We start from the raw sequence: 23,917 nt of genomic DNA on the forward strand, positions 1-23,917 counted from the left end.
AATTCCAATGTTAATTATCAAGCTCTGTAAGCATATCTATTAAACAAATAAAATTTGAGAATATAACATCTTGTGAATAAGCATCATGTACTTTTTATTATTATTATTATTGTGTCGCACCAAACAGAACTGCCCTGCACTGTACCTGCCCATTTGGTCTGCTTGATTTGATCCGTTAGGTTCATTGCATCTTCAGTCGTCATGCTTTCAAGAGTCAAATCCATGGTATAGTACTTTTCAAATGTGCTTTCGGGTACCAGAGGCATCTGGTGACTGTCGGAATTCTCAGGTGGAAAGACACTCAATCTGGGCCAACAGTGAAGAGAAATGGTTTTCCTGTGACCTTTTGTATTAATCAATAAACCTTTGTTAGACTCTGAGCCTACCAAAGCTAATCCAGGCTTTGGTGCAAGGTAATCATCCTTTTCGACACAAGTATGGACTGAATGTGCAGCTGTTGGGGAAGAAGACTCGGTCGGAAGTCGAGCAGGCTGCCTAAAGGTACGTTGGTGAAGGAGAGTGTCGAGCTGGGATGGTATACGCTTAAGTGTATTACAGCCACCTGGCTCATCAATAACAATCTTAGGAGCATTATCTTTTTTTTTTTATTTTTTTGAGAAAAAAAAAGGGCAAAAATGAGTAATTTTTTTTTGAATTTCCCAAAGTATAGGGTTAATGGTTATCAATATATGCAAAACTCCTTACTGTGGTTGCTGAGATCCATACTTGCGCTGTCGTTGACTAGACTTATTTGAGAAGAATGGGCTGAATGGCTATCTGGACCGTCTTTCCAATTGTCAAATATTCCCACGTCAATGACCTGGGAAACTTGCTTCTCCTGGAGCTTCTGTAGGTATCGCCGGCGTAAAATAAACATGCTAACTAGGTTTTTGATTTTTTCATTGGCGACCATTCTCAAGACTCTTTGTCGCCTTCGAGTCTGGTACACAAGTTTGTCAAACCTGCATAGATACCTAGTGATAAATACATGCATATACACAACAACAAGTTCTATAGTACGTACGTCAATGACCTGTTTATATCCACAAGCCGCAGTGCAAGAATCTCCAGCATATGATGAAACGAGATTCCATTTCGAGTAGAGACCATCATAATTTCCTGTAAAAAAAAAGAAAGTTAAATCTAGTTAAACTATCAAATTTTACTATTATTTATTTATTTATTTTTTGCTTACCTGATATACCAAATTGTATGCCTTTTTTCTTTCTTGAACAGCTTTCATATCCATGGTACCAAGCCTTTGATTTACTTTATAAAAATTGTAGAATTTTTCGCCTAATATATTATTGGCTCCGAAAGAAGATTCCAGTCTGGATTCTGAGAGTGGCACTGATGCCAAATGACTAAGGTCTGCATCCATCTGATCACTTGCTTCCAAAAGACTTTGGATACTATACTCCCTTTTATACATATGAATAGACAAGGTTCCTTTGAGCTCCTACATTAAACAAACAATCAATATATGTATACATTTTTCTCTTAAAAAAATGATCATATTAATATAGTACATACTCGCAAGAAACCAGGGACGTCTTCTTTTCTGATGTACCCAGTTGCTCTTGGATCAAATTCTGCCCAGACTTGTTTGTAACTAAAATAGAATACAAATATATGTAAATGAAACTTATTGTTGATACCATTCATCGGAAACTGTTGTCTGCGTGTGTATGCCAATTAAGGACACATTTACCTTCTCAAGTCTGACCGGGTTATTAGTGTGAATTGATTATGTTTGTCAAATGTAAAGGAGAAATTACTAATAACAATCTTTTATATATATATATATATATATATAAAAGCAGAGAAATTCAAGTGAGATTTAGCTTATTTAATTAGTATTGATAATATTACACTTACCACAGTAAAAATATTTACAAATATATAAGTACAAATGATATAAAAGATTACAAATAGTGTAAATGCTGCTGTAGGTGATCCACAGTCTTTCTCATCTACACAGTTTGGCCATGTTACAGAAAAATCACGCATCAAAAAGTCCTAATTAAAAACGAAATATTTTTTTTATTTATTCGTTTAGTCTTGACCTATCCCTATCTCTTCTTCTTTACTATGACTACTTTGTAACTCAATCTTACCCAGTTTTCTCCTGTTGTCATTCTAAATAATGTTAACATGGCTGTTTTAAGACTACGAAAATTTATATGAGGATTTCCGTATGGACCATATCGAGTAGAAGCAAACACTTCCTGAAAAACCACGGCAAAGCAAACAACAACAATAAAGAATGCTGTTGTCACGTAAATTATGGAAGGTAATGCTTTTCTGTGAATACATAGATAATTAATATATAATAATAATAATAATAATAATCAAAATGTAAGAAATAAAGATAGACATTAATAATTTTTGAAACATATTTACTGTATGGCTTGTAATAATGTATCCAGGGACTCGCTTCTCTTAGCTAAGCGGAAAGCAACTGCGACAAGCAGTAACTTATATGGGATATCCAAAGAAGGCTTTAACAAAAAAAAAATCACAAAAGTTCAATAATAGACATGATGATTAAAGTTGGAAAAAATAAAATAAGATATTACCATATTTCCTGTAAAACGTTTTGCTATCATTGTGATAAAGACTAATGAAAGCCATTTATTATATTAGTTTCTGTAATTCACAAGAACCAGATATTCTTAGCTTGAAATTACTCAAAAAAAGCACATATGCGTCGAATATGTTCCATTTGGTAGAAGCCCACTACGAATAAATAAATAAAAAATTAAATGAAGAAAAGGCTTAGAAAAGTAATATATCTGCTGTTTTAAAAGCATATTAAAGTCGCACAGACACAAGAGCACAACAAGCATTAGCTTACCTTTCTGTATCCAAGTCCAATCAGCTTAATAAGAGCCTCAAACGAGTATAGTACAAAAAATAAAATGTACAATACATCTAAAGTCCAGCAAAAAAATTAAAGAATCAAAAACACTGATCATTGTAATATGGTCGCATACTTTGTAAGTTTGTTAACCAAAGAGGTTGATTCATATGCTCAGAAGCAAATATTACTACAGAAATTATTAATATTTTCTCTCTCTCTCTTTCTTAAACATCTAGAAAACATGCAATGTTTAAAACAAATAATAGCCTTGAATACCCACATATGTTTAGAGTTAGAACACCCGTAGTAAATCTAACAAATCTACCATCCTTTTCAGCAATCAGCTTGTAGCAAAACTCTCGCAGTGATCCTTCCAACGGTGGATCCACCTTTCTCAAGGGTCCCATAAGGGCAAGCTGTCTTTGGAGATCTCTGTATTGCCGTTGTGGGATAGTGAGAGACGATATCCCACTCCTTTGCTTGAATATTTCCAAAAAGACCTGTATTACATAGAGAAAGAAAAGTAAGAATACTTTTGGTTGAATTTACTCAAGTAATACTTTACTCCGATAAACAGCTGGATGGAGCACAGTGAAGCGAGAAACATAAAGCAGATGTAGTAAAGTGAGTACCATATCGAAGGAGAATTCCAGTCAAATCTAGGTTGAGCACCTTTTTCAATAGGCACACTCATGGCCGAAAAGACCGAAGATACCTAGCAAGTATTAGTAGCTTATTACGGTAAAACAAATTATTTCCAGAAACATGTATATATATATATATATATCTTACCCATCCTTCACCAGAGGCACATTCAAACAAGTGTAATAAAGAGTTTCCAAAGTTATCAAACGAGTAGTCATAAGGATTATGCCAGACTCGTGGAAGAGTGATATGCTTTGTGCTTGCATCAACAGATCGATATTCGCCATGACACTCGACCATAAAAGAAACACTGTCATCGTTGCACCTCAAGAAGCGGCCACCAAATATGTATGAGCCATAGATTGCAAATGGAATAAAGACCAGCAGGTTGAGCGTAACTGCATCAAAGAGCTTTGGAAAAACATGTACAAGATCGAGAAAGATTACTCGCATCCCGCTGACATAGTACATGATCCGAATGGAACGAAGGGTACGGAGTATACGCAGACACTTGCCGCGTTTTTCTCCTCTCAGGAAAATCGAGCAAACTGTCTGGCCCAGCAGCATCAAGAGGTCTATTATGTTCCATCCTTTGCGCAAGTAAGCCTCCGGAAGTACAATAAGACTGTCCGCAATCACTTGAACCAAAAAGTCAATCCAAAAGATTCCCAAGAAAATGTGCTGGATTATCTCTACTACAGCGGTAGTTCTAGGTTCATTTTGGCGATAAAATTCATCGGTCCAAACGCTCAAAACGGCACTGGCACAGATAAACCCCATAATAGTCCACTGATACAAGGAGAATGACGAGAGTCGAATACAGGACTTTCGAATGATATTGTCAGAGTCGAATAAGAATAGTGCTTTGAAGGTGTCAAGATTTTCGAGGATAACGTCCTTGTTTTCATTTGCAACATTGATCTCGTATTCATCCCCGTATTTTACCAAAGGCTTTTCGTCCTCATCATCCTCATCATAAGTTGCTCCTAGAAATGGTGCATGGATCTTTGAACTAAGGGTTGATCTATTGGAGTTACATATTATCTAGTTTAGCTTAGCTTAGCTTCATTCTTTTTTTTTTTTACTTGCGGCTTAAATTCTAATAATATGTTTCTAACATGTGTACTATATGCTCTTACACAATCGATGCCTTTCTTTCAACCTCTTTAGCCAGATAGACTTGAGATCTCCTTCTATTCTTAAGTTTTTCAAAGTCATCTAAATTTTCGTCATCTAAATCAGATTTTTGAATGTAATATTTTGTGCAGAACAGCTTAAATCTGTCTTTGTTCAAAGGCAACACAAGAGATTGGGGTAAATTTTTTATGTGGAGCCTTGGGTTCTTTTTCTGGACAAAAAAAGGTAGCAAAAATCTTTTTTTTTCAAAGAAAAGAAGAAGATACATATAAAATAAGCAAGACTTTATTATATCCTTTAAAGCAGCAACAAAAAGCCCATTTGAAAGTAATAACACTGTAAAAGAACTTACCGACTTATTGAATCGATCCGGTAGTATTCTGGTTGCCATCTGTGGTGCCGGATGTATTTCTTGATCTGTATTTCTCTAATTTGATATTCATCTAGCTCAAAGTTCTCGACAATGACTGCAATAAAAAGGTTAAGTACAATATCTTGTTGTTTTATACCAAAAAAAAAAAGAAAAAAGAAGAAGATGGTTAGGAATAATTTGTTGTTGCCGTTACTGTTGATGAGTATTATTGGTATTTTGTTTAGCTTATAAGGTTAGCTCACAATGTACTACAAAGTATACAATTATCATGTACACTGCAGCATATACTATTGAAGAATACGCTTGACTATGCATTGAATCATACAGAATATCCTTTAAAATAGTAATAATAATATTAGTTTTATCAAAATATTTAAGTCCGTGCTTACTGTCCAGTTTTCTCCTGTCATGATCTGCAATCACAAAAGCATAAATGTATATTAGCATAGCATATCCAACATGCTTTCAGCAGATAACTCACCTGGAAAAGAGACAAGAAGGCTTGATAAAAGTTGTCAAATCGCATTCCAGGCTCATCAACCTCTTCGATTGGTACAAAATCACCTCCGAACAATTGCATTGATATCGGACACAGTAGAAATAAAACAAGGAACGTAAAGAACGTCAGGTTCCGGATACCCTGTCCGTCTGAAATTACACTTGCCTGTACAAAATAAATAAAAGAATAAAATGAATACAATCGAAATTAAGTAATAGCTTATTAAAACATATATATGTCTGTACATATTAGCTTACCAGTAACTTTAAGACCCTTGGAAAGATATACACTAGACGATAAGATCGACAAACCGCAAATATGTATACGTACGAATGAAACGGACTATTTTGCACATTGTCAATCTCGTTTATCAGAGTAATTAAGACTATGATGAGATCAGCTCTATTGTGTAGATATTCCCAAGAGCAAAAGTTTCACCGCGTTAAAGAGAAATAGATTGTTATCAATACCGTTCTTTTCCTAAAAGTATTTCTTTGTCTCATATGTATAAGTAAAAAGGATATTGTAATGTTTCCAGAATGACTTGAAACTACTAGAACCTGCTATTCGAAGTATGATCTCGCCAGTGAATACAAAGGTGAATATTCGCCCAACAAAATCTAAACACATGAAAAAAGAAGAAGAAATACTTAACTAATTAACCTTTGACATCTACAAATATGTATATACTGCGTTTAACTTACCAAACAATGCCATATCTGATTTTTCAAGGTGAGTGGTGTATAATGACATTGTTATAACATTAGCCACGACAAGAGTATTACTGATCCATAAAAAGTATCGACTCTCAATAGCACAAGCCAGCCATTTTTTGAAATATGATAATATGTTTGATGGGTTGACCGATACTTCAACATAATCACTGATGTTATGCAATTCAAAGTCATTGGTTTCACCATTCTTTTCAAGCATAGACTTGGATACCGTTTTCGGTGCCTGGTATTGACTTGAGAATATATTTTGACGCATGTTGCATCGAGCATGAGAGAACGAGGTGGTAATAACAGCTATTGCAAATAAACAAATTAATCAATAAATTAATCAATGAATTGATAGATGCACGCACATATATGTTAGTATACCAATGTACGTGATTAAGTATGCCAAGATACTCACCAATAAACATAGGTACTATGACAAATGTCATGAAATAAATACAGCAGCAATAATATAATACTGCACCAGAAGAAGATATCGCATCTTGGCTCATGTACATCAAATCTGTCCAGCCCTCTGTGGAGATCACTGTAAATATATTTAGCATTGTGTAAAATATGTTACTGTAGCTAATGTAGGTCCACCCAGGCCGGTTTTTCTCGTCTTGAAGGCATATCTGTCCAGACTGACATGAATATCCATCCCTTGTAATAACATCAATGAACTCTCCAATATTTATGTCGTAAACGTTCATCCGTCTATTGCCGTCAAGATCATAGTAGCTATTACAAGATGTTCTTGGGTTGACATAGGTAATATCTGTAAATACATATAAAAGTATAAAAGTAAAAGTCAAATGATTGATTGATCGATTGATTAATGTCAAACAACATCTGGTGTGCTTAAATGTTTGTGTGCTTTACTAGTCATATCCTTGCTCAGCCTTCCGTCAGGAATTACAGCACATCTCCGAGAGAAAGAATTGGTAAAAAGAAAGAGTCCCAAGAGAGAAAACAATAGCATGAAAAACGCAAAGAACCCCACAACATTGCAAAGAATATCAAAACTTGTTTGGAGCGACTGCATAATAACCTGTTTAGATCAAATAAACAAATGCACACACACAAAGATACATATATATATATATATATTGTTCATTAACTGTACTTTCAGGGTAAATAATTACAAGCTGTGTACTTACTGATGTGCCTTTAGTAATCACAAGAAATCGTAGGATTCTCAAAGACGAAAGCCCTTGAATCAACGACCAACGTCTCGGAGAAGTAGAAGTTGTTGCACAAACAACCCCAATCCAATAAAATGTCAGAGCTACAAAATCCAAGAAATTTGCGATCCGACGTAGGTATGGAGAGTGGGCCACTTTCAAGTGATCTAAGCCTTCCTTGATTTCTGTATCAAGTTGATCCCTATACTTCAAAGGGACGTATTTGAATCCACGATCTATTTTTCCGGATGTGTGTGTATAAGGATATTTTACGTCGTCAGTTGCTTCAATTACAGAAAATGGCCTTTGGTCACCAGGGGTTTTATCCAGATGACTATAAGAAGAAGGAGGAGGAGAAGGAAAAGAAGAAGATGATGGTGATCTTGGAACTTGAATCCAGGGAGGAACTTGTTCATTGATACAAGACTTTACTGGCGATGGGGAAACACTGGCTTTAGATCTAATATTACTAGTAGTAGTAGTAGTAATGGTATCTCTCGGGGAAGTCAAGTGCCAAGAAAACGCCGGTAATGATGTATGGCTATCAGAGACAGTATTCGTCGAATCTGAAAAGTGTTTTAATTTGTCTGTACGTAAAAACCAGCTGTAGAGTATTTGAAGTTCGGTATGAAAAAACCAGCTTGTTGAATGATGTGTCAGAACAAATCCATAAACAATAATCTTTGCCAAGGCTTCAAAACTTAAAGTTTGATGTAACCATATTAAAATAAGCCATAAATTAGTATAGAAGCATAGATATAGACACACACACACACACATATATATATATATATAAACCTGATAGCGTTTACTCACGTAAATATTATATTAATCAGTAAGAGTAGCTGTTGGCTAGGAATGCTCAATATATTTTTCTCTTCTGGAGTATTAATTGAGGTGATAGACAATATCGTCCATTGCATGAACAACAGTACAAAAATAAACGGATCAAACCACCTAGTAATAAAAGACATATATATATATATATATATATATATATATAAGTAAAAATAAGAAGACGAAGCAGGTAAATAAATGCATAAGTGTATAACATTTTCACAAAAAAAAAAGCAAACCATACCTTGAGCCAATTATTTTCCACAGCCAGGTACGTCCTTTTGATTTCGGACCAAATAGTCCACAAGACCAGCCTTCAAAATGTATGCATATATTAGGATCTACTTCGTCTTGTCTTGGATCAGGTCTTCCACTTTTGTACGACTTGGTTGACAAAGGCTCGGAATAGACTAGAGGCTGTGAGTCCGGTAAATGATTTTCACAATCAAGATTCTGATTATTCGGCAAGGTTCTTAAGGCTATATTAGGTAATATCAGGAATATGCTTGGATTAATATATACATAAGCAACAAAAGTTACTTACCCATTTTGGAATTTCCTATTTCCAATGGATGTACTGGGGTCAATAGGCTCACATTTGCTTTGTCTTTGTCTTTGTCTTTGCCTTTGCATTTGTTTTGAGAGTATATAGATAGTGTGTTTGTTTGTGAATATGTTTTATTTGGCGGTTTAAAGGATATGTTTTCATCTTCACAATTACTGAGATTGTGGATCTCTGGATTGGACAGTCGGGAATCTGAAGAGTCTGAGTCTTTGTTGGTATTATTATTGCTTTTATACAAATTATATCTGGTAATATTCTGGACAAATATTTTTTTGGAATACTCTAACAAAGTCAGCATGTCTTCTGTTGCTGGTCTTGTAGATATTGGCTCACAGCTCCGAGCATCCGAAACCCTTGAGGCTGCCATTGTAATATAGTCAATCAATTTCATCCAGATAGAGCTGCTGGTGGGCGATGGGCGAAATTGACCCATTGAGACCCGGTTTTTTATAAGATGAGAGAATGATATTTCAAGAATCTCAGAGAATCCGCGTGATGGTCTATCGGCAATATCAACACTTCTTTGAAGGTTTTTGTTTTGGTGATCTCCTTTTATACTTTGACGGGTATGGTTATGTGAGCTTTTGGTGCCATCTAGCCAACAAGTGTTGCATTGCTGGTTCGAGACTTCAGTATATGGCTTTTCTCTACAGAAACTACCAAATATTTCTGTATGATCGTCTTGGGTAAGGTGTGAGTCGGTGAATTTTATGGACCGATTTCCTTTTCCTTTTGCTTTTGCTTTATCTTTATCTTTTATTTTCATTTTCCCTTTTCCTCTTTCTTTTTGTCGTTGTCGCTTTTTTTGTTGCTGTTGGAGTTTCAATTGCTTCTGTTCTCGCTCTCGCTCTTGCTCTTGCTCTTGCTCTTGCTCTTCTATTGCTGTTGCAGAATTTAATGGCAAAATTGATGTGTCTGAATCTGACATATCAAGACTACTCTCTTGATCAGTTATCCGGTTGGTTATAATGATAGGTGTATTATCATCGTTGTATAATCGACGGGATATATTTCCGTTTGATATACTCCGTCTACGAGAGACCTGTGGAGCTTCTAGATTATTATTTTTGTGTAAAAGAGTATCTAGCATATTCTTTTTTTTTAGCCTGTCTCGAGTCAGAGGTGGATATTGAGCATGAAGAAAGGAAGACGGCTTGTTGAAGCTTTGGGGGTCATTGGAGAAAGAAGAGCTTGCTCGATTGTTCCATACTGTTGCTGTATCGACAGTCAGCAACTGATTCGATTCAGGCACACTTTCTGAAGGATTCATCTTTTAACCAGAAAGAAAGATAGGATATTAATTCAAGGAATGAGCTGCATTAATTAATTATTTATATATGTATATATATAAAGATAAAAAAGGAAATAAGTGCAGTAGGGTTGAAGGGACTACTTTTGTGACGTTTTTATTTAAGGAAAAGAAAAAAGAGAGGAGTGAATGAAAGAATGGCCTTTAGACTAAGTTTGACAGGAACACGACATCCTTTTCATAATTTATAATTTATAATTGTTCTCGTCATCAAGAAATCATGAATTTCTCGTGTGGTTGTCTATTTGATAAAAAGGTCAAAGAGCCCCACTTTAAAAAGACGAAACATTTTGAGGATCTTGCAGCAAGTTTCGCTATCAATGCCAAAAATGAACAACTTGGAGCACAGTAAGTTTTCTTTCTTTCTTTCTTTTTCCTATATTCATTTACAAAAAAAATCAAAATCAAAAGTGTCTAATGATAATGATAATGATAATGATAATGATAATGATAATGATAATGATAATGATATTATAATAATAATAATAATTTTTGCTCTTGCTCTTGCTCTTGCTCTTGCTCTTGCTCTTGCTCTTGGTTACATGTACTATGTAGTTACTCTTGGTTGGTTCAAATGCATCGTCCTGTAGGGACTCCAGAACCTTATATTGAGGCAAAATTGGAAAACCCAGGCGAAAAGTCAAGTCCAATTGTTGTACCTGCAGTCCAGCTTAAGAACACAGAGCCAGGTTCAAGTTTTGCTCATCCGCGTTACTACTTCTTGTCTCCTGCAATGGCCTCATTGGATTGTGGATTGTACAAGATGGAATTAACTGCCTATGCAGACAAGTCAAAGAAAATGGTGCTTGCACAGCATGACAATAACTTGCTGTCTCGTGTCAATACTGACACATGCGCAAAAACGGAATTCATGGAACAAATGGAGACAGCTGCCCGTCATGCTAAGAATGAATGGGAGACTCAACAATAGAAACTACCTCTTTATTCCGAATATTCATATATAGAGCGTGTAAAAAAATGATATGTGATATAGTGAATATATATAGCATGTTTTTTTTTGCTGTGTAGTGGTTCGTGTTCCTCCTGACAAAGACAACAAAAAAAAGACCAAAAATTATATAAAGCCGTGTTTTTCAATTTGAAAGATGTTATACAGTCACAAACAATAAGGTTAAATAAAACCCAAAAAAGAGAAAATTGTATGCTCATTTCACAATACGAATCCTTATTGCTCAAAAATTCATTAATCAAACCAGCATTCCTATTCGAAAATTCCGAAAGAGCTCTCGTCGCTCTTATCGTCCACGAAAAGGAGAGAAATATTGGGGGTTTTTCTATTTTCTAAAGACAGACATTACACTCCGTGAGATTGCAGCGATTGTTGAGATGAAATTGCGAAGTGTACAAACAATCAAGAAACGCATACAGGTTTATGGAAATTCACTGCCTCATAAATCAACTGGCGCACCCAGAAAATTTGATGAGAGAACCGAAAGGCATCTAGAAAGGATTATACGAGAGGATCCATTTACCTCGTATAATCAACTCAGAAAGGCATTAGCATCAATGTCAATCAACGTTTGCAGAAACACTGTAATTGACTACGTCAAGCGTCTTGATTTCAAATCTTGTATTGCTGCACACAAGCCTCGCTTGATAGAAGAACAGAAGAAGGCCAGATTTCATTGGGCCAAGTTACGGGTGAATTGGTCCAATGAACAATGGTCTAGTGTGGTATGGTCTGACGAGTCTCGTTTCTGCTTGGAGGGCAACGACGGATCAAAGCTCGTCTTCCGAAAGGCTGGATAAAGGTACGAAGAAAGACATATCATTGCTACGGCGAAGTGGGGTGGTGGTGTAATGGTTTGGAGCTGTTTTTGGAGTGGAGGATTTGGATTGTTAAAGGTCATCAAGAACGAAACCGTGAACCAGGATAAATACATTGATATCCTGGCATAAGCCTTTCATCCTTGGTTCACAGCAATTACCGAAAGTCAAAGAAGGTGTTTCATCCTTCGGGAGGATGGAGCAAGCTGCCACACAGGGGCATATTCTCAATGGTGGAAGAGAACCCACCAGATTGGTGGGTTTGACTTCTGGTCTGCCCAAAGCCCAGATTTAAATCCCATCGAGAATATATGGAGTACTCTTAATAAGCGAATTGACAAGAGAAGAGTCTCCATCAACTCTTTGAACGATTTGGAGGTGGCTCTACAAGAAGAATGGGCCACATTGGATAGGGAGTCTGCAGGACGCTTGGTTGAGAGCATGCAGAGAAGATGCCAAGCTGTGATTGATGCCCATAGAGGTCCCACAGATTATTAGCAATTTATTTGTATTTATTTATTTTAAATAAATATCTCAACCTTTGTTCCTACAAAATTTACAGCTGCTGGCTACATTATGCGTGGAGTAATTGCTTTTTGAATAATGACCATGTGCGTTTGTAAATTTTATGTAATTTAATTTTGTTTCAAGTTACGATACTGTATTCTCATACTTCTCTCTTCTTTTTTCTTCTTTTCTTCTTTTCTTCTATTTCTTCTTATTTATTCTTATTTATTGTTTTTGGTTATTATTGTTACAGAAAAAAATAAATCAGGGAAAAGTTGAGGCTAAAAATTGACCGCATGTAACCAAGAAAATAAAATAAAAAACATATTCAAATCCAAAAAGGTTAAAATTAAATCTTTGATTTTTTATTTGTGGACTAAACTTGCCGTAATTCCGGCAACTTATTTCACCCACAAATAATAAGGAGATATATATATATTATTTATTTAGGTGATCAGATCAATTAGTTTTACTATTGAGCTGAAGGGACGCGTGTTATGATGTTATGTTTCTATGGTGATATTATAATATGCTGCTATGGTAATATTGTAATAAGTTGCTATGACAACAATGTGATGTCCCATATACCTTACTTCAGATCAGATTAGATATTTGAGGTCTTTGATACCAAAACTTACACACACACACACACACACACACACACATACACACACATATATATTGTTTCACTCAAACTAGCATTCATGAAAAATGGTTTACTAAAACACGACTGGGTACGTTGTTAGGGTAGAATTTGCAGTAAGAGAACAAAAAAAAAAGAAAAGGAAAGAAAAGCAGCTCAAGATATTTCGTCTTGAAGGAGAGAGAAGTTCTTTTTATTTATTTATTTTATTTTAGAAGATCCTACAAGTTAATGCCCAGTACACACATAATTAGCCTTCGTACGACTCATGCACACACACATACACGCGCGCAAGGTACGGAAAATCAGATAAAGTCAAGAGAGCTGACTTTCCAGAAGATCTCTCGCACTTTTTACATGGCTAAATGGATCATCCTGTGGAGGAACTATGATCGGCATCAGAAATATATATATATATATATAAAAGACATGCTGCAAAATGCTACTGATAAGTTTATCGCTAGCCTTGTTTGCTTTGCTTGCTTGCACTTGCTACATGATGTTGATCATCATTATCATTGTCTAGTATTGCTGTATATTATGGATCCATAAACAGATCGCCCGGATTTCTAAAGAAATTTTTTTGTATCGATCTTCATTGATTTTGTAGTATTCGATTTATTAGTTTCCAATTGATTTGTTTAAATAATAATGAGTTATCATTCGTGAATAATTGTCAAAGTTAGACAAAAGGTGAAGTTTTTGTCTAGCCAATCAGACTCATTTGCGAATGATGGCCTACAAAAAATATATATAAAAAGATTAAATCTTGGTGAACTTTTATATAAAATAATGCAGAATACTGTATCCTATTAACTACACCAGTAGTATGTCAGTGTAATGTTAGAAAGCATAATGAATGCTAATAATATTAGTATTTTTATTGATAACATTGATGAAAAGAACTAATACCTATCATTTTTATGATATAAGCCAATCACAGCGACGTATTTTCATATCTCTTCAACTTCACCTTTTGTCTAACTACGACGACTATTCACAAATGCTGACCCCTAATAACTACGTTTTTGTTTGATAAAGAACTTCCGTTCAAAAGACAAATCAAAATGTAAACCAAAATGAACATTTTACATTTATTTATTTATTTTAAAGTAAGGTAAGGATTAAATTTTTATGCATAAATTATGTATATAAATTAAATTATATATTAAAATTAAAAACAACTAGATGACATATGGTAAGATCATGTTTCAAAAAATAAAAAAAAAGATCTTCAGTTAATTATTATTATTTTTTAACAAATAAATATATCCTTGTTAAATTCCTAATCCTTATGGTCATTTTGATAGCAACAGATTTTTTGTATATATATATATTTATTATTATTTTTGAAACAAATAAAATAAAAAGAGAGAAAATAAATAGATAAATAATATTTTTTTATATATAATTATATATACATATTGTTTGTTCGTTTGTGAATGAATGAATGAAATATGTAAAAATTTGATAAAAAGAGGAGGATAAGGGATAAAGGATAAAGAAAATAGAAAGATGCAAGGTCTAAGAAAATATGAAAAAGCACTTGGCTTGGACCTAGAAAGAGGTTCGTTGAAGCACTTGTGTAGGCAATATGTACATCATAATAGTAACAAAAAAAGGGTAACACGTGTAATGCCAGGATAATATGTGTGTAATAGAAAAGAGAGAGAGAGCGGTGTGTGCACTTGCTTGTACTTGTACATGTGGCTGTGGTGGTTGTACTTGCGATTGTATTTGTGTATTTGTGTAGTGTATGTAATGTATGTAATGTAATGTAATGTAATGTAATGTAATGTAATGTACGAGTATATGTGCGTGTGTAGCGTATGCTTCTTCCTTTCTTCTTCTTTCTTTGTCTCTTAGTATTCGATCACCTTATAGGGCCGGCCTGTCTTATCAAGGAGAGCATTCCAGTATGGCTCAACTTCGTATGAGAAGTGGTATTCTCCTCCAAAATCTGTTTCGAGCTGGTTAGAGGAAATGTAATCCTTCAGATGAACCCATTCGTTGGTGGTGCCCTTGGTATCGGTTTTGCCTTCTCTGTCGTACACGAATTTGATCTTTTGCTTTGTAATAGGGTCCATAAAGGGTGAGATTAACTTGAAGGTGGCAAAGAAGAACCAGGGTGCTACAATGTCATGGAAGAAGAATACAATAGAATTGCGATTGTATTAGTCACCATTACTAATAATTATAGTACAATATATAATATACATATATAATTATTATATAATACTTACATTTCACAACAAATGCAATGCCTGAGTTAACCAAAAAAAATATTTAAAAAACAGAAAGAAAAGGTTAAAAGTTGAAGCCACAATGATCAATTGACTGTATTTTACTTAATAAAGAATTTACCTAATCTTTCTGGGTAATGATTGCCAAGAATATCCAAGAATTTCTTGCATGTTGCAACGCTTGGGTTGTGTGAAGCAGAAGAATCCTTAAAGTCTACAACGATCGCGATGTTCTCGACCATGTCAGGCATAAGACGAATCCCACGTTCCAAGCTGTAAACAACATGTTTGATTTGTCGTTCTGCGTCCTTTGAATTCTCGAGTCTAGGGCGCATAATCCAGACAGGACGGCCACATTTATCGAAGCCATTGAAATACATCTTGCCAGTCTCAGCCTATACATATATATATATATATTTATTAATTTATATAGTCGCGTGGCCAAAACACATGGGTAGAACAAAATACAGAATATATACATATATTGTTTCAAAGAAAGAAAGAAAGAAAGAAAGAAAAATTACTCACCTCAGGTCTGATATAATCTGGGTCCAAGAGGTCTGGCTTATATCCACGGCGCCACTTTACAGTGTTGTCGAGCATATTCTTTGCAGCCTATATAAATCAAAATAAATTAGTATTTAATTTTTTTTATTATACTTTAAAAAGTGAAAAAAAAACACATATAAGCATTTGCAGTTATTGTGACACCTTACCTCAAAATCCCACTTGCGAGCACGCAAATAGCGCTTCAATGTAGCATCTGTCAGAAATCCCTTCTCATTGGGATAGTAGGAGTCTGACTCGGGCAGCATGTTTTTGATAAAGTAGGCACGCAAATCGCCCAACTTCTTCACTTGGGTTTCATCAAGAGGAGGGGGGGTCACAGGAGTATATTCGCCAGGAGGTGAAAGAATTGGTGTGTGAGTTACAGGACCCTTGTTTTCAACTGGGACCTTCTCGGGTGTAGTTGTAACAGCCTTTGAGCGAAAGATGTTCATCGTTTGAATTTCAAGTGGTTTACAATAAAATAGAAAGTGAAAAGTAGAAGTAAAAGATGCAGAAAAAAAAATTATGAGAAATAAGCGATTGAAATATAGAAAAAAAAAAAAGTCTTTCCGGGTAAATTATATCCTTTTATTTACTATAGCTGGCAATCTAGCCCTCTTTTGTTTGACAAGACGGTTTGCCAAACAAGAACCAAAAAAAAAAAAAAACAAAAAAAAAACTCAAAATAAAAACAAAATAAAAATCCATTGGCCGGATGTGCGGGTTCACAGGAGGGGAAGGGACAATAAGATTTCCCGTATGTCCGCTAAACCTGATGAAAGATCATAGCTTCGTAATAATTGCTCGGGGTAAACTTAACTTTTTGGTTATTTTATATTTTATTATGAATTCAATTCAATTCAGGTCAATTCAGGTCAATTCAGTTCAATTCAGTTCAATTCAGTTCAATTCAGTTCATTTTGATTCATTTTGGCCCAATTTTATTATCATTGCTATTTATTTTGCCTATGTATAATACAGTTATAGAATGTAATGCACAAGAGAATAAGTATATCAATGAATTATACTAAAGTAATTCAAGCTGGTACAAAAGAAAAATGCCAATATTAAATACAATAAAACCACAGGAATTATATATATCATACACACACACACATATATATTATTTCTATTATGTATCTTATGTTATTTTTTATATATGTGGTCTCTGGCTTTTCTGACAGCTTGTTTCACGCAGGGGGTTAAAGAGAGGGGTTGGGGAATGATTAGGATTGAAGGTTTTTTTTTTTTGGTCAAGAGAGAAAGAGAGATTACATGCAGGCCGGGGGGCCGGATAGCAGTCACTTAGTAAACATCCCCGGCCGATCACTTTTTTTTTGGACTACCTTTGAAAAAACATCCGCCGGCAACCTCTCCACCAAACTCACCCTATATACTAACCCCTCTCCATTTACCTCCCCCTTTGCGACACCTGTTCATAATGTTGAGAAACGCTGCTCGCGTCGCACGCCCCGCACTTGCTGTCTTTTCCAAGGCCACTCCCGCTGTGAGTAATTTCACGCAATCTTCATTCGTTCCTAGACGTAGCATAAACGACCCAACGACCACGACACACTATAGATAATACAATACAAAAACCAAAGAAGCAAAGAGGCTTTCTTGTGTACATTCCACGACCGTTATAAATATATCTATATCTTGAACTGGCCTTCTTTTTTCTCATTTTTTTTGTTTGTTTGCTTGGTACCTCTTCCCTCCATTGCTACCGACCTCACAGATCCGCGTCAATGTCGGTGCCGCCACTGTCGCTGCCCGCTTTGCCTCCTCCAAGCCCTCTACCGCCGAGGTTTCTTCTATCCTCGAACAGCGCATTCTCGGTGCTTCTGCCGAGGCTGACCTCCAGGAGACTGGTCGCGTCTTGTCCATTGGTGACGGTATTGCCCGTGTCTATGGTTTGAAGAACGTTCAGGCCGAAGAGATGGTTGAGTTCTCCAGCGGTCTTAAGGTAAATAATTAAATTAATTATAAAAATAAAATAAAATAAAATAAAATAGAAGAGAAGAGAAAAGAAAGCACAACTATTGTGCACACATATATGCTAAATATAAATATTAACCTTGTAATTAATTCATAATCTTTTAGGGTATGGCCCTCAACTTGGAAGCTGACAACGTCGGTATTGTCGTCTTTGGTAACGATCGCTTGATCAAGGAAGGTGATACCGTCAAGCGTACTGGTGCCATTGTCGACGTTCCCGTTGGTCCTGGTATCTTGGGTCGTGTTGTCGATGCCCTCGGTAACCCCATTGATGGTAAGGGTCCCCTTGAGACCGTTGGCCGTTCGCGTGTCCAGGTCAAGGCTCCCGGTATTTTGCCCCGTCACTCTGTCAACGAGCCTATGCAGACTGGTATCAAGTCTGTTGATTCCATGGTTCCCATCGGTCGTGGTCAGCGTGAGTTGATCATTGGTGATCGTCAGACCGGTAAGACTGCTGTCGCTCTTGACACCATTCTTAACCAGAAGAACTGGAACAACGGCTCCGATGAGTCGAAGAAGCTTTACTGCATCTACGTTGCCGTAGGCCAGAAGCGTTCCACTGTTGCCCAGTTGGTCCGTACCCTCGAGGAGAACGACGCCATGAAGTACACCATCGTCGTTGCTGCCACTGCCTCTGAGGCCGCCCCTCTCCAGTACCTCGCTCCCTTCTCTGGTGCTGCCTTTGGTGAATGGTTCCGTGACAACGGTCGCCACTCTCTTATTATTTATGATGATTTGTCCAAGCAGGCTGTTGCCTACCGTCAGATGTCCCTCTTGCTTCGTCGTCCCCCCGGTCGTGAGGCCTACCCCGGTGATGTCTTCTACCTCCACTCCCGTCTTTTGGAGCGTGCCGCCAAGATGAACAAGGCTTTCGGTTACGGTTCCATGACCGCCCTTCCCATCATTGAGACCCAGGGTGGTGATGTGTCTGCCTACATTCCTACCAACGTCATTTCCATCACTGATGGACAGATTTTCTTGGAAGCCGAGCTCTTCTTCAAGGGTGTCCGTCCCGCCATTAACGTCGGTCTTTCCGTCTCCCGTGTCGGTTCTGCTGCCCAGACCAAGGCCATGAAGCAGGTCGCTGGTTCTCTCAAGCTTTTCTTGGCCCAGTACCGTGAAGTTGCTGCCTTTGCCCAGTTCGGTTCCGATCTCGATGCCTCCACCCAGTTCTTGCTCAACCGTGGTGCTCGTCTCACTGAGCTCCTCAAGCAGCCCCAGTACACTCCTCTCTCCATTGAGGTCCAGGTCCCCATTGTCTTTGCCGGTGTCAACGGTTTCCTCGATAAGTTGCCCGTCGGTAAGGTTGTCGACTGGGAGAAGGACTTTGTCAGCTACGTCAAGACCCAGCACCAGGCCGAGCTCGATGAGATCCGCACCAAGGGTGTTATCTCCAAGGAGTTGGATGCCAAGCTCCGCAACATCTGCGAGACCCACGTCAAGACCTTCTTGTAAATTCTTAATGTTTTTTTTTTCACAAGTTTAATAAACTCAAACAACTGTAAAAAATAATAATAAAAATAAATAAATAAGTACATGTGTCCATTCTTTCTATCTCTCTTTCACACATACAAACACACAACTATTGAATTTAATCATGTTGCTTATAATGCCACGAGTTTTTATTCAATTGATTTTATGCGCATAGTACTCTTAGTATTGTTTTTTTTTAAGTGTACACTAATATATATATACACAATAAAAGGTGTACAGAGATGTATGCTGCGGATCTGTGTACCCATTGTGTGCACGTAGAGTATGTATTTAGTGTGTGAAACACGATTGGTAAATTAAAAGCAAAAAGAAAAAAAAAACGCCAAAAAGGCTTGAAGGCATAAACTATAAACCCTCCCTCCCTCCTTCGCTCTCTACCCAACTATCTCTTTGGAATTTTTTTTTTAGCTTAAAATATATTTTTTTTTTGGATTATTAATTATACATTTAAAATCTGATGTGATGGATCATGATGACGATACCTTTTTGTAAAGTTGATATTTCAATGATGACATAGATAGCTAAATAGATAGTAATAGTAGTAATAATCCAGACTTTAATTCCTTGAGCATGTGCAAATGAATCATAGTATTATAGAGTTTTGTTTAAACTCCCATTTGTACCCATCTTCCTTATTGTTTTCTTTTCAACATATATACACACACACATATATATACAATATCCTTTTTAGCAAATCATCATAATGTGTCAGCAAAGATTCTATATAAAGATAGGTACTATACAAATTCCAGGTAAAATTTATTATTTTATTTATCTATTGTTTATAAGAACTGACTACCCCCTCTTTGTACTCTTTTTTTTTTATTATTATTAAAAAAAACATGCCAGCGAGAAATATTAATACTTTAGCTATGTGTCTAGTTTGAACGACTTGTATATATTTTCTATCTTATTACAGCTTCTGTTGCTGCTATATGTAATATATTTATATTTATTTATTTATTTATTTATTTATGTAGATATCTTTTTAGGATGCAATCTAAAATAAGAATTTATTGTATTATTCTTTCTATTTTTATATAGTATAAAGATAATGGTCAATTATCAGTTAAAGAAAGCAAATCGAGGTAATTTATATATCTAATAATTATCTATATATTTATCTTGTTCTGTTCTTTATATATTTAGATATTTTCTCATAAATGAAACTCGCCTTATTGCTTTACACGCTAATCAATATAAGCACCTGTCTGCTTGTAATCAGTCTCAACTGTGCATGTCTACCATTAACGGTTCTGAGTTGTCTAAAGTCACTAGCTATCAAAATACTATACCCAAAAAAGCCAATGGTTCCATCTGTAATAGCCATCTTTGGAGCAAAGTAAAGATATATCTATATTGCAGTTATCTCGTGTTGTCTGATACTTTGGCTTTGTTTTCGATCTATTTAGCCAAGCATTAGCAGAAGCACTTGCTTATGAATACTCAAGAAACAATTCTTCCTTGATTCTGGTCGGATACAGACAAGGTAGACGAATACATTATTACTCCATATGCCTAACAAAAAAAAACAAAAATCATATCAGAATATTCTGCCTATCACTTTGGAATCAATCAACTCGATCGAATCGCACAAAAATGTCACGCTCTTGGTAGTCCATCAGTCATGACACAAATAGTCGACATTACTGACAAGGAAGCCGTATCAGACTTCTTCAAATCCAAACTGTCCCAGTGGTCTGTCGATTTGGTCATTCTTGATGTCGTGGATGGCTCTTACTTAAGTGCTGATTTACTACACCGTCAAAAGGTGTTGCCAACCAAGATAATGTATGACGCGTTGTGTGTCGTAAACCTGATGTTTTCAAGTGTTAAAGAACATGGCAAGGGTGCCCAGATATCAGGTATTAATTTTAATATTATTCAAAGAAAACAAATATCTTTTATATTGAAAATATTAAATACAGAAAGAAATAATAATAATGATAAAAAAAAAGCTAATTTCATTTAATTTTATATATCAAGTAATTCTACCTACTCCAGGAAAGTAACATAAGCATCACCTCCCAAAGTCCTAAAATATAAAGATATTGCTCTAATTGCTTCTGCTACTATACAGACTTTGTCAGCTATGTTGGATCTCTTCATTGCTGTGATGTATATTCGACAATCATGGCAAACTACGCGTGTGACATACGAACTATTGGAAAAATCCATGATTTTCATTTCAATGCCATCTTGGCCGGGGATATATCAGGCAATACTCCATTGTGGACACCTTTATTAAGTTGGTTTTATCCAACTCTGGAGGCATTCTCTACAAAAGTGAAGGTTGGAATTGAATGCGATAATCCAATCATTGCCGTCCCTAGCAGTCAATATGCCCTTTTATTTATATTTTCATGTCTACCTCTTTACGTCAGACAGCTATTGAGCAAAGCTCTGTATAGGACATTGATACAAGTGGCATCAATGCATTAGTTCAATTAAAGAATTATAATCATAGCAAAAAACAATAATAATAAAAAATCAGGATTATATGAATTCAATTCAATTGAATCAAATAAAAATACATGGTCCTTTTTGTCTTAATATTATTATATATATATATTTATTTTTTAATACTCAAGAAACAAAGCAAGATCTATTCTGGCTTTAAGATACAATGCTTATTCATCATCATCCGAATCATCAATAACTCGCTTGCTTCGAAATCGCTATATATAAAAGAAAATTATATGCATGAGTTAAAGATCTTTAAACTTCTCACTAGACTCACCTTTCGATCTTTCTGTTTCTTATCACTTTCATCTTCATCATCCGATAATCTACGCATCCTGTCTTCATCAGATCCTCTTGGAATCTCATCCTCATCTTCGTCCTCATTAATCTCCTTTCTCTTTCGTACACGCTTCTTCGACTTTCTCTCTACTTCAGCATCATCCTCATCCTGTTCTCTTGCTGCCATTTGCATATTCTCTTCTCGCACACGTCGCATCAGTGCCTGTCGCTCCTCTTCTATTCTGATCTTCTCGCGAGCCTCATTCCGCTGCTTCTGCTCTTCTTCTGCCATCTTCTTAGCATGCTCCTGATCACGCTTGGTTCGGACCTCGTCCATCTTGCGCTGCTTGTCTTCTTCATATTGGATCTGCTCCAACAACTTACGTTCCAACTGTGTACGCAGAGTCTCTCCATAACGCTCACGCTGGCCGGTAATCTTGCGATCATAAAGAACAAACTCTTCGGCTGGAACTTGGATGAGCATTCTGAAAATACTTTGACTGCTGTCCAGTCCATTCATCGCACGGCGCATCTCACGCGATGTGCGTTGGTCTTTGGAAAGTTCGGAAATCAGCTGTGCGTACAGTTGCTGAACTAGCGCAATGTTGTACAGTGTCGATTTGTCAGACGGAGCGATGTGAAGAGCCTTTTGGGTGTTTTGGAGAGAATTAAAGACAACTTCGGGATCTTTCTCGGCTTTTGCATAGATGTATTGAGCCCGTGCGAGACAAAGGAGGAGATTGGCATCTGTGTTGTTGAAGAATTTCTTGGAAGTGTTTTCATACTATTGTTTCATACAAAAATAATAATTATAATATAATATAGTGTATGAGCAAGAACATTAATCTTGGGATAAATGCGAAAAATCAATTATATGTATATGACTTACCATAACAATAGCTTGTTTGTATTGTTTTAACTCTACAAATGCGTGCGCAAGATTGACCCAGACACATGGGTTATTAACAGTAGCCTCGCGTACTTGAATGAAAATATCCTTGGCATGCTCAAGATGGCCATTTTCTGCCAAAGTTATAGCAAGTCCATTTGTAGCATATGCATTTTGAGGATCTCTCTTTAATGCCTGCTGGTAAAAGTTGACAGCTAACTTGTATGATTCAATGCGCTAAAGATAAAATATCTTAATATTTCTGTTTTTTTTTAAAAAAAAAAGAATGAATAAATTATTATATACCTGGTTGCGAACTTTATCGGTTTTCATCTCTCTGGCTGCATTTGCGTGGAAGTTTCCAAGAGCAATATGTGTATAAATGTCATCTCTATCACAAACTTTGAGCACCTTTTCAAAAGATCGTTTACAGAGCTTCTCGTTGATTGTGGCCTGTGCCTGTCCAATCATAATCCATCCAACGGCATCATTGGGATCAGTATCAAATACTTCTTTATAATGTTCTTGGGCATCTGTAGCGCGTCCCAAGGCCTGTTCAATAGCACCCAGGCGTAAGTGGGCTAATTTGTTTTTTATATAAAAAAAAAGATTCAAGATTGTATTTAGTTTTTTGTTTTTTGTTTTAAATCAACATTATATACCCCATATATATATATATATATAATCTTACCATCATTATAAGTAGGATATTCTTTTGTAATCTTTTTGTAGATTGCAGATGCTTTGTCAGTATCCATACGTTCTTCATATAGTCTAGCAAGGTTGTAAGTAATTGTCAATCTCATTCCTGCGGCATATTCCTTGCTGTCTATGCTGGAATCCTCGGCATTTGAGATTGTCTCAGATTCTTGGATAGCTAGACCGTAATAACGTTGAGCATCATCCAAATGGCCTAAAAATGAATTATTGTTA

The 23,917-nt window shown here is 36.1% G+C and overlaps 5 protein-coding genes across 5 annotated transcripts; 3 read left to right on the top strand and 2 right to left on the bottom strand.

The window, feature by feature from the left end:
* Positions 1-10: 10 nt before the first annotated feature.
* PHYBLDRAFT_70360 (hypothetical protein) lies at positions 11-10,092 on the bottom strand (the record flags this gene model as incomplete). The annotated part of the gene is made up of 31 exons (XM_018442266.1): positions 11-36; positions 146-595; positions 706-974; positions 1,025-1,119; positions 1,196-1,459; positions 1,534-1,612; positions 1,712-1,788; positions 1,879-2,019; positions 2,118-2,304; positions 2,404-2,501; positions 2,580-2,620; positions 2,661-2,739; positions 2,858-2,934; positions 2,997-3,050; positions 3,189-3,363; positions 3,429-3,578; positions 3,656-4,532; positions 4,648-4,881; positions 4,998-5,112; positions 5,261-5,351; positions 5,408-5,431; positions 5,500-5,682; positions 5,775-5,919; positions 6,062-6,137; positions 6,222-6,545; positions 6,655-7,014; positions 7,119-7,287; positions 7,397-8,120; positions 8,237-8,377; positions 8,502-8,736; positions 8,802-10,092. The coding sequence occupies 31 exons, from the start codon at positions 10,090-10,092 to the stop codon at positions 11-13; spliced, it is 7,251 nt and encodes a 2,416-aa protein (XP_018285045.1).
* A 1,860-nt stretch (positions 10,093-11,952) lies between these two features.
* PHYBLDRAFT_151946 (hypothetical protein) lies at positions 11,953-12,417 on the top strand (the record flags this gene model as incomplete). Its single annotated transcript, XM_018432793.1, has 2 exons — positions 11,953-12,015; positions 12,115-12,417. 2 exons carry the CDS (start codon positions 11,953-11,955, stop codon positions 12,415-12,417), a joined length of 366 nt encoding a protein of 121 aa, XP_018285046.1.
* A 2,514-nt stretch (positions 12,418-14,931) lies between these two features.
* PHYBLDRAFT_137112 (hypothetical protein) lies at positions 14,932-16,334 on the bottom strand (the record flags this gene model as incomplete). The annotated part of the gene is made up of 5 exons (XM_018429836.1): positions 16,029-16,334; positions 15,841-15,927; positions 15,418-15,707; positions 15,252-15,256; positions 14,932-15,200 (listed from the first exon to the last, which is right to left on the bottom strand). The coding sequence occupies exons 1-5, from the start codon at positions 16,311-16,313 to the stop codon at positions 14,932-14,934; spliced, it is 936 nt and encodes a 311-aa protein (XP_018285047.1). The 5' UTR covers positions 16,314-16,334.
* Positions 16,335-17,302: 968 nt separating this feature from the next.
* PHYBLDRAFT_57829 (hypothetical protein) lies at positions 17,303-19,314 on the top strand (the record flags this gene model as incomplete). Its single annotated transcript, XM_018440257.1, has 3 exons — positions 17,303-17,368; positions 17,654-17,827; positions 17,965-19,314. The coding sequence occupies 3 exons, from the start codon at positions 17,303-17,305 to the stop codon at positions 19,312-19,314; spliced, it is 1,590 nt and encodes a 529-aa protein (XP_018285048.1).
* Positions 19,315-20,056: 742 nt separating this feature from the next.
* Positions 20,057-21,795, top strand: PHYBLDRAFT_174715 (hypothetical protein; the record flags this gene model as incomplete). The annotated part of the gene is made up of 7 exons (XM_018437322.1): positions 20,057-20,105; positions 20,405-20,441; positions 20,503-20,623; positions 20,658-20,695; positions 20,766-20,842; positions 20,901-21,218; positions 21,434-21,795. The coding sequence occupies 7 exons, from the start codon at positions 20,057-20,059 to the stop codon at positions 21,793-21,795; spliced, it is 1,002 nt and encodes a 333-aa protein (XP_018285049.1).
* Positions 21,796-23,917: the final 2,122 nt, after the last annotated feature.

This window comes from Phycomyces blakesleeanus, assembly GCF_001638985.1.
Source record: "Phycomyces blakesleeanus NRRL 1555(-) unplaced genomic scaffold PHYBLscaffold_32, whole genome shotgun sequence".
In the NCBI taxonomy this organism is placed as follows: Eukaryota; Fungi; Mucoromycota; class Mucoromycetes; order Mucorales; family Phycomycetaceae; genus Phycomyces; species Phycomyces blakesleeanus.